Source organism: Taurulus bubalis (assembly GCF_910589615.1).
Source record: "Taurulus bubalis genome assembly, chromosome: 10".
NCBI classification, from domain to species: Eukaryota; Metazoa; Chordata; class Actinopteri; order Perciformes; family Cottidae; genus Taurulus; species Taurulus bubalis.
Genome location: NC_136598.1, coordinates 2671230 through 2682312, shown reverse-complemented (window position 1 = coordinate 2682312; position 11083 = coordinate 2671230). Strand labels below are relative to the sequence as shown.

Below are 11083 nucleotides of genomic sequence, written 5' to 3'. Positions count from 1 at the left end.
GCAAGGCGGTTCAGAAATGGAGACAAAATGTTGCAACTATATTAGCTTATCCTTCTGCTAACCTCCTCAGACACCGAGGCTGCTGGACGGCCACTGTCAGTGAGAAGGAGAGAAATGTCGCAAATGGACTTTATTTAATTTTTTTATTTAAGTTTTTATAAATTTTATTTATTTTTTATATTTAATTTATCCCATTCCAGTATTAGGAGCAGCTATGACCACACAGCTCCCAGGGAGCCATTTAGGAGTGCAGTGCCTTGCTCAAGGGCACCTTGGCAGTGCCCAGGAGGTTCCTCTGCCCCCCTCCCCATCGAAACAGTCTGCCAGTGGCATAGGGGTCCGCTAATATTGTCCTGTTGGTTATGTTAGTCCCGGAGAAGGAGTGACTGTGCATATTGAGAGAAAACATTATGTACAAATTATGAAAAGAACAAGCCGACATAACTAGCTAGGCCGCATTAACTTCAATTAAGTTCAAATAATTATTCTGCCACTACCACCCAAAATAAACTGAACCACCCATGCTCCGCCCACAAAAACATCATCATCATGTTTACTAACAGACGAGGGATGACTCCTCATTTCAACTTCAAAGTGAGTTCCAGGAGCTTTATTCCATTTCCTGTTAAGGTGCCTTATCATATTGGTCGTGATGTAAGAAGTGTCCTTTGTTGCTGACTTTGCGCAACGCTGTGGTGCTCTTATCGGTTTAACCCTTGTTATAGCTCCCATAATAGCCCTGATGGTAGCTTTGACTTGTCATAGTAGGTAGAGCACAGACGTTTCCAATAACATTACCTGTAGCTCTGTTCTAATCAAGTGTCCAAGTAAGCTGTGACAGTGAGCCAGCATGCACCGTATTGGGACCCTGAAACTGAAGTATGTATTCCCTAGTTCACACTAGGGATTACATACTTCAGTTTTAGCCCTGATTTTCCTGCTGTTACGCGTCAAAGTGTCTTTTGTGAAAAGGCCTGTTACTCAGAGAGTTAGGTAACGCACAGGTTAGCAACAACACAGTGCCACTGACCTATACAATAATGACACAATAAGTGAATGGCAATAATTAGGTGCATTTTGAAACTGCGAATTTCTAAATTTGAACGTTCTTTAAAAGACTTCCCAGCACCTAACTGCAATAAAAAGCAAAGGCTATGCTGAACCAAGTGGATATCATAAGGAGGATTTGCAAAATCCATTCGTAATTGGCTCTGAAAAAGCTGTAATTATTCTCTTTCCAACCTCATTAAGCAGTGGCCTCATGCTGAATGTTTGGTGTCATGCCTGCTGGGGAAGTGAGCTTTTTAAGAACAGCACTCCCTGTATGTTTCTGCCTGCAGTTTTCTGTTGACAGTTCACCTTGACTAAAAGGTCGCTGAGGCTCTTGTGAGTTCCGTATTTGCATGCTGCTCCAGATGTCTCGGTGCTCCCTGTCGAGGTGTTTCCAGTCTTGCTGGCAGCAGCGGGCCAGCACACCCGGTTTATTTCATAGGACAACAAACATTGAGTCACAGCAGGAGGCTTTGTTGGCCGCTGTTCCGCTGCCACGATAATTAAGTAAGGTGGTCCAACACTGAAAACCCGCTGAGACAGACGGACCGTGAGGCCGAGAGACACCAACGGAGACCAATAGAACGGCTAAGCATGCATTACTGTGTCTCTGCCAATAACTATTGTATACCATGTTCCCAGGCTTTGTCTGAAAGCTGTGTGTGCGTGGATGGAAAGTGTGTCGGTGCAGTAGCAGAAATCAGACCCATTGTTTGTCCTGCATTGAATGGTAACCATTGCAGTTGATGCAGCCGAGTGTCCAAGAATCCCCCATCACAGCATCAACAATACACAGTGTTGTCTAACATGTGGACTGCTTTGTTTTCCTTTCCCCGTTTGTCCATCCAATTGTAACAACTTTGCTATTATCTGGTAGGACGAGACATTTTCCTAATGGAATGTTTCTGTCTCACTTGACTGAAGTGAAACAAGGGCGAGGCCCTCCTATGAGACGCAATGAAAGCCAGCTGGGTTTAATTCCATCAATTTAAGACCTGCTAAACTCACAAGTGCCGTGATTGTTTAAATGCTGATAATGTTGAGAATCCAGTGAACAATGATGGGAAGGAAAACAAATTATTTCATAAAATGTCATGCTGGGCAGAAGTAAAACAAATTATAATTCCATCCAGGGGAGGGCTGTAATATTCCAAGAAGGTTCTGGAAAAACACATTTCCTTTTATGTTCTTTCTGTGTTGTTTTTATGAACACAGGGCTGACATTTGGTATGTATTGTATTGAAGCCTCATGTTCGACCTTTTTATTTACATTGTATCACCCAAACGATATGCGGTCTGATCGTGGCTCTCGTTACCAATATTGGCTCTGGTTCAGCAATGTTGTGCTGTAAGAGTAGAAGAGCCACGAGTAAGGAAAAGTCTGCTAGCCACTTGGCTTAGTCATGAAGGGTAAAATGCCGTAGCCGTTCAGGAAGTGCTCTGTGTTCGAGCTGCATTGTGAAAACTTTTTCACTTAATTACTGCATACTTATAATGCACTGCAGAAGGATTTATGTTTTGCTTTTGTCACGTTTATGTACCAAGGTGGGCCACACAGTAGTGTTGAACAAGTTGCAGCTTTTTATATCATAGACTGGTGTAGTCCGATTTCTGAAAGCACTTTTTTGATAAAAGGGGAGTTCAGGGTTTGCTTGTATTCCTTGGTGGTCGTATGTACAGTATAATATATACTTATCTTCAACCAAATCCTCCTGTTATAGGCAATGAGCGTTCAGCTCTTGTACTAAAATAACGCTGCTCGAGCTCAACCGCCGTCACACAAACTCTCGTATTTAGCAATTGACCTTTTTAGATGACAAGCCACTGAGTTTTTGTGCAGTTTAATTGTTTAACTGATAGCATGTTTAAATGGGTAATTACTAATCCCTTTTGCAAACTATGCTGTGTCAGGAAAACACAATGTTGAATGTTAAAATGTAAGCAACAGCTTTGTGTTGAACATTCAATTTGTTACATTTAGAAGGTGAGGCACATGTGATGAAAAAATAACATGTTTGCAAAGGCCTTGTTGGAGCTGTAATTGTATTATAGTGTATAGTGCACTCGGATCGACAAGTACTCAAATGTAAGTAGTAGTACTTGGTCTGAAAGTGGTATCGGTGCATCCCAAGAAGAATGGAATCATCTGTTGGAACAATCATTGTTTTATTTTTTTCCTCCATGCTAAAATAAATAATGTAAAGTAATAGTTTTAATTTCAATTGCATGCAGTCCAAACACTGTGCGCTGGCCCTGGTGTCTTTGTACAGATCTCAGATCAGAAGTGGAGATGTGGGAGGCCAGTAGTAGTAGCTGTAATAGGCCGACAGCCTGGCTGGTCTATTCTCTGGCTGAACAGCTAGCAGGCTTCCCATCAGCCACCTTGTCACTGTGGCGTTGCAGTGAGCACAGGCTAGATAATGAGCCCCCCAACTTCGCCACTGGCCTCCTGGTTCTATACAGTACTTGACACACGCTCAGATGCATGATCATGATTATTGTGCTCTGAGATTTTCAGACAGAAACCAAATATGATTTTATTTTTAGCGAAATGCTTCTATTGTTTTTTTCATAGTCATTGTACAGCTTTTAAAATGTACAATTGTTAATGGGAAATTGCATTCCAGCATCACTGAGATTTAAACAGTTCGACACAGTGCCTCCTTTTTAACTTCACCCATGGTTGTCAGTGAATGTGAATTATAGCTTGGTATCAATTGTATTACTTTCCTATACATATAGTGAACACTGTGACGTCTCCAATTGGTTTGTGGACTGCTGTTTTAAACCCTAGAGTTCGGCGTTTTGGTCGTCATGTTTTTTAAAAAAAATGTTATAATCCGATCAGCTCATCATTTGCCCAGTTGTTTCAGCTCTAATATGGTTATCCTGTTGGCATCATCGTTGAAACCTTTCAAATGATACCCAGCCCTCATTGTAATACAAACACTGCAGCAGTTAAAAAGCGTACTCCACGGTTTAGCAAAAATTAATGTGAGCGAAATCTGTGACAGATCAGGTTTTTACTGTCCACAATGTGGAGGACAAAGGAGAAACGGGCTGCTGATTCTGGCTCTGCAGTGTCTACAGAAGATGTTATGCTTCTGGTCTTGTGTCAGTCAGCTCCTACGTTACATGACACACAAGGCCTATTCTGTGTTGCTGGCTGCCTGAAGGGTTGCTTAAGCCCATGATGCAGCACTTCAACACTAATCAGTTCTGCACTCCAGCTCGGTGGCTTTTGATTAGATGAATTTAGAAAACATATTTGCTAAGGTCTCAGCAACATCCTGCTGTGTGAAGGTGGACACACGGCCCATTGTGTCACTTGTGGCAGTTTGATGCGCTCTTTTGCAGGAAAAAGCCCTCGTCTTCACTCGCACAGTGACCGGATTTAGTGAGACTGTGGCGGATGGACCTGGGACCCTCTACATGAGTCTGGGGGCTTGCTCTCCAGGAAGAAAATGTTGTGCATTTTAAAGTTAAATGAGTCAATCCTGTGCACTTTCAGAAAGAATAGATGTATAAATAACGTAGTAATGTTGTGCTCTCAGTGGCTTCTCAAGTACTGTACTTATTTACAATTTTGAGGTGCTTGTACTTGTACTGTGCTTGTGTATTTCCATTTTATGTGACTTTATGCTTCTACTCCACTATATCTCAGAGAGTAATATTATACTTTTTTACTTACCAGTGCATTTATTTGACAAAACCAGTTACTGTTTTTATAAAAAAAAGTCAACTAATAAACTATAATGTATTATTAAGTATTATAGAATCATTAAGTATCCTTAGATACTATAATTTGTTTGACAAATGATGATCAGTGATTATATTCCAATAATATTCCAGTCATCTGAAATAACCATTCTGCATAAAAAAAAAAAATATATTTTGCTACTTGAAGTATATTTTGACGCTAATTCCTAAAACATATATTTTTACAGTATTTTTACACTGAAGTGAAATATCTGGGTCCTTCTCTCAGAGTGAAAGAATTCCACGGGCCCGGGAAGCTGCGAGTTACCTGCGCGGGGTTAGCCACCTTTACCGTGGCCTCTTTGAGTCGACCCAGAGCTCTGTGCGCACCGCCGCAAAGGAAATGTTAGCGCTAAGCCACCTACCTGTAGAAGTGTACATATTTTAGGTTAATTATGAAACTATGGCAGGACAAAAATACACCATGGCGGGCCGCCACAGTCTAGATAGTTAATGGGATGCCCTGTTAACACCCGGTACTTATCCTGTTCCTTCAGAAGACCAAACAGCCAACCTCATAGTTCTTAGTAGACGGCACGAGTTCCATCGAGATCTGTAAAGTACATGGAGTCTGAATTTGTTTGCTTACGAGTGTTTTTGAGATAATAATAATAACTTTATTTATATAGCACCTTTTTAAAAACAAAGTTTACAAATTGCTCTTTAGAGAAGTATGAGAAAAGCATTTTGGTGCCAATAGAATGTAGACAACCTCTCTGCAAATACTGGATTTCAAATGCAGCTTCCAGCCATTCCACCCAAAGCATGGATTTTGTCCAAAAATCTAGCATGTAAATGCATTAAAAACAGATTTTGTGGGTTCTTATGGATGCTTGCATCTCCTTGCGGAATATAATAACAAGTTTCAGCTGATTTTTGCCTGCAGAACGACATATATTGACCAAGGAAATCCTTTCCTACACCTGATGTCATAAAGAATTTCGCCACATGGAAAATGATTATATTGAATATATAATCATTTTCCATGTGTTTCAGTTTGCTGCAGGGAGGCTGTGCATTTTCAGAGCGATGGGATTTATGAACAATGAGCACTTGTTTTCAGGATAACGGGCTGGATAATCGATATCTACCAAAACAAACTCACCTTATTTCATCCTGACCCCTGTTTGGTGGATTATCTCAGGATATCCCAAGATGATACATTGTTATTTGTTATTGAGTTTTTCTATTCAGAGAAAAAGAAAAACTCATCAACAAATGAGTTCCCCCTCCCCTCCTTAATTCTACTGCATTGCAAGTCTGCCTCCATTTATCAACAACATATCCTCGATACCAAGCTGTGTCATGCTGCTTCTGCTGTGCTTGGCGTAAAATGTTCTATTGACTTTTCTAATTGGCTCTCCTTTCTAATTTTGCTCAAATTTGTCTTTTGTCTTTCTATTCCCCCTTGTGGAGCCATGTGAGCAATACCCCTTTTCCTATTTATGCAAGTGTTTAATAAGCTCTCATCTGTCGTCACAGAGGCCGAAGCGGTTATGAGCTCTGGAAAGAAAGCTATATTTATACTCTCCTCTAATGCACTCCTAAAAACAAAGGAGACGGTACAAATCACAAGCCTAGAGCGAGACACTAATGCGTTTCAGTTTCTTCACACCAGGAAATAGGCCTTTGTTTCCTTGGTCATTGTGACTCCGTGAACCTGTACTCTCCAACCTGTCCGAGAAGATTTAACAACCAAATCATCTGTGAAGTTAAGAGTTAGGTAGGAAGGTGTATATATGATGAGAGGATCTTTCTAAATTAGAAGCAGATGTTTCACTAAGCTGGGTGTAGAGACTGGAAAAAGGGGAAGCTGGCTCTGCCCTGCCATCACCTCTGAAGCTCACTAATTAACAGGTGATGTCTCGTTGGTTACATCTTTACAAAAACTGAAGTGTAAAACTAAAAATACCAAAAGGATTATGAGGAGTGGCGCGCAGGACTACTTCCTGGTTGAGTGCAAGGACTTCTTTCAGTCTTGTTGTCACTGTGAGGTTGCCAGGCAACAAGAAGAAAGGCACTGAAGTAGTCCTGCACGCAACCACCATAAAACCACAACTTTGCATTGTTACACTTCTGCTTCCTGGAAATAATTTACCAAAATTGTTACAGTACACATGTTCCCTGCAGTGTCTAAGTGCCTTTATTAGTCAGGAAATCTTCCAAAGCCTCACTCCAGTCCCTGCTAATCTTTACTGACAGGGGAAAAGCCTAAATAGTAGTGATGGACACATTCAGTCTGCTAGTTCTTTTGCTGCTTCACTGGTCATGTAAACCGCCTCCCACAGGATATCACATAAATGAGGTAATTGGGAGGATTTATATAAAACTCCATTGTGGAAATAGGTTAAAAAGAAAACCAGATAATATTTTCACCATCAGCTGACCCCTCATTTTGAGAGAGTATTCACTTAAATTCCCACCACCAGTCCTCTATTGCATCAGTTCTGTCAAACCAGCATCCTGTTTTTGCCGTGGAAAGCAGTTTTGTTTTAATTTATTTGCCACATTTGCTTCTTTAGATCCCGTTTGTTTGCAGAGTAGGCAGTAGATCATGTTAGGACAAAGTGTTTGGAAGAGAGCGAAGCAAAATACAAGTCATGTATTTGTAGTGTTTTGAATGACAAAAAAACAACATTCATGGAGCCAAGGCCGTTCTTTAAGGGCAGTGTTCAGTCTCTGCTTGAGTAACGCTCATACAGCTGTATGAATGGTTAATGGTTACTGTGGAGAGACAAAAGGTCACAAGGCAAACCAAGATATACTTTTTAAAAGGTGTTAATTCAGTTGTGTTGTTATTTGGACTTTGTAAGATGGAGATGTTTGTTGAAGTACATTGTTGAGGAGAACCTAAGTAAAAACTATAATTAATTATGCTGGATGCTTGATTGGGTATCGGCGAGTTCACTAATCTGTGGGTCGCTCTGATATCAAGCCATGAAGGATCGGTGTTATGATTTCTGGGTTGACGTTGGACATGGGCGGAGATTCAGTGAGGTCACGTTAGCTTTAGCCTTAATGCATTCGTCGTACTGTGGTTTGTGGTGATTTTTCAGGTGGTTGAACAAGTTAGTTATATTGCTATGCGGCGCAGACACAACTCTAACGCACTGTGCACATGATTTGTTCTTGGTCAACTTCACTTGCCCTAAATCCCCAAAAAAAAATGCTCATTTACGCTACACAGGAACAACAACATGCGTCACATGCTACCCCTCCAAACAAGGCCCAAAAGAGATATGTTTTGACAAAGTAATGACAACTAAAGAATGAGGCCTTCTCCAGGACGGCTACGTATCCTCCTCTTGTTTTCAGAAGCTGTCCTAACTACAACAACCACTGATTCATTCGGCTGAAAGTCGCCGGTTAACAGGGTCGGCTAGTCTTGTCTGGTCCATTGGGTGGACGAGTTTACATTATTTTCTATGAAATATTGAAGTTTATGAATAAGTGTTTTGGCATGCCTGATCAAGTGGCGCTATCCATGGTTCTGAAAGGAGGATTTCATTCTGGCATGTTAAATCCGCGTTTAATATTTATATTGTATTGCCTATTTGTCTGCGTGAGTAAAAGGGAGCAAAAAATGCAGTAGTTGGACTCAAGTTCCGAAATTGTTTTATTAAAGTTCCATTTAACAGCTACATACTACGCCAACGTATTACATTCAGCCGCTGGCTACATATTACTCTCAGCCATTAGCAAGGTTGCTAAAGTTCACTACACATTACACTCGCTCATATCCACCAAGACAATAATCCATTATGTAAATTGAGTAAGTGTAATAACTACATACACTGCTCGTTTGATATCAACCTGTCCCTTCTCTTCCTTCAGCGCTAGCCAACCAGAAAAAGGGACATGAATCGATACATGTTTGTCTTTTCGTTTTTGGACTTAAGCTCTTCACTTCGGCTGCACCCGCGCAGTGGATAGCAACTTGGGTGTCTGGCTCCAAAACGACATCCACCCTGATCTCATGATGATGTCTCGGCTGATGTTTGCGTGACGTCAAGGTGCTGCGTTGTTTTGCATTGACTCTGCTAAGGCCTGGCTCATCTCAAACAAGCCTCCTGTAACCGGACACTTTTCACCACTACTACTCCACCGTCATCCTGCAGTGTTTTGCTGCTGCAGCTACATTCAGCAGCACAATCTCATTCTGACGTGCTCAGATCTGTATGAAAGCTGAATGTGAACAGAAGTCTCGTTGCTGCTCGGATGCTTTCAGAGCTCCGTCTGAGCAGAGCCTTTTTTGCCTGGTTTTTGTTACCGTTGGCTAGAAACGGTCCATCACTGACTGAAATATGACCGTTGATGGCACGTCAGCCAAGAGTTATGGGCTGAGCTCCAATGGCCATCTTATTCATTATTGCTTTTTGATGGTTCATGTGTCAGCTCTGTGGGTCAGATATTCAACTCTTGTGACTCTTTGAACATGTAGCTGCAGTGTGCACACACCAAAGCTGCAACTCAGTCAGGGGTGTGTGTGTGTGTGTGTTTTTGGGTTGTTTCCCCCAAAAAACAAAGACTTTCTTTTTCGTTTCCGAGTCATATGCAGTGTTGCACATAGTCATGATGTTTTTTTGTTGGGAGATTTGAGAATTCCTAGAAAATTGCATAAGAGAGCGTAACATTTGAACTCATCAGCAACTTGACGTTCCAAAAACAAAGTCCTGGTTACTCGGGACAAACAGTAGAAAACAGTGCTTACTAAAGTGAAAGTGACATCTTGCATCTACTGTTTCTGGTGTATGGTGTACTAACTGTTGGTCCTGTAACAAAATGTCAGAACAAATGGGACCAACTTTGCTTCTGCTCACTTTTCTTTTCCTGTCTTTTTCTTTCCAGTCACTGATGTTGAATTGAAGCGGCTGAAAGATGCCTTCAAGAGAACAAGCGGCCTCACCTATTACATGACCCAGCAGTGCTTTTACAGGGAAGTGCTGGGAGATGGAGTTCCCCATAAAGTTGCAGAGGTAAGCCGCAGTAATGTCACCATGTACCATTAGCCATGATGCTAGTTACAGTGAAACGCTGAATGCAGCCACCAAAAGTATGATGGTTTAAGTCAGCCGTCTTAGAGCATCCAGTGTGCCCTGAAGTAGCTCTCCTGTCTCTCCTATAGGAGAGAGGTGACAGATGAGAGTTGATGAGTTTTTAAGCTATGAAGGAATCCTTAACTTTATACAAGTTGGAGAAGACTTGGGTGATTTTGTTGTCATGATCAATATTGGCCTGAGTGGGATCCCAGCTCAGGTTTCCTAGCAGAGGCTAAGACGAACGGAAAGAAGTATCTGAGAACGCTGCTTGAGCGTTAAGTAGCTAGCGAGTGAGCCATTTCCCTCCTTTTCATCGCCGGTGAGAGTTGATCAGGTAAAAGCCTTACATACTGTACAGTTTTTCTTCATGGTTTTCCAACGATAGCAATCTTATCACATCTATACAGGGTTATGCTGCGTTCACACCGGACACGGTGCGAATTGGACGTGCCGCGTTTATCGCTGCAGTTTACTCACTCGACAATAAAAGGGTGTTCACACCAAAGGCGGTGCGAATATTTGCCCCGCGTCAAAGGGGGCGTGGCTTTGCTCCGTTGCCATGAAAAGAGCTTTAATTTCTGCTATCGACCATGGAATAAATAATCACTAGTGCTGCTTTATACTTGTTGTGGAAGTCCTAAACATGTCAGAGCATCAAGCGCCCTCGTGTTTGGGTTCATAACATCATCCGTAGCCGCACACAGCTCGGTGAATTTCACCGACTCCTCCAGGAACTGCGTCTGCTTATCTCCGTAAAACGGATACCGATTCCTTCATCCACCATGGAAATAACCACTAGTTCTGCTTTATACTTTCCACATATGTGGGAACATCAAACTCCATGGTGTCTGGGTTCATAATATTATCCGTAGTCCCACAACAGCGTCTCAATGAAGCCGCTGCCAGCGCTGGTTCAGGCGGAGCAGCAGCAGTTTCATTCAGCGACGGCGGTGATGACGGGCGGAACTTCTCAACGCTGATTCTCAACGCTGATTCTCAACGCTGATTCTCAACGCTGATTGGCTGACGCAACTTTGCGTCACGCGATTTCTCCACCGGAGTTGGGACAATTCAACTCGCGCGAATACGCGTCACGTCCTTCGCTCTGTTCGCCCCGCGTCAAACGTTCTGTTCACGCCGCACGGTGGAAAAAAACGCTTTTTCGCAGGGCGTCTGTGCATTGACTTTGCATGTAATCTGGTCGCGCGTCAAATTCGTGCCGCGTCCGGTGTCAA

At 42.2% G+C, this 11083-nt stretch overlaps 1 protein-coding gene across 1 annotated transcript in view; it reads left to right on the top strand.

The window, feature by feature from the left end:
- The window catches only part of usp32 (ubiquitin specific peptidase 32), a 46187-nt gene that overhangs the window by 6096 nt on the left and 29008 nt on the right, over positions 1–11083 (top strand). Inside the window, exon 2 of the mRNA XM_079224748.1 lies at positions 9658–9785. Coding sequence (XP_079080874.1) covers positions 9658–9785 — 128 coding nt within the window. The remainder of the gene's footprint in view (positions 1–9657; positions 9786–11083) is intronic.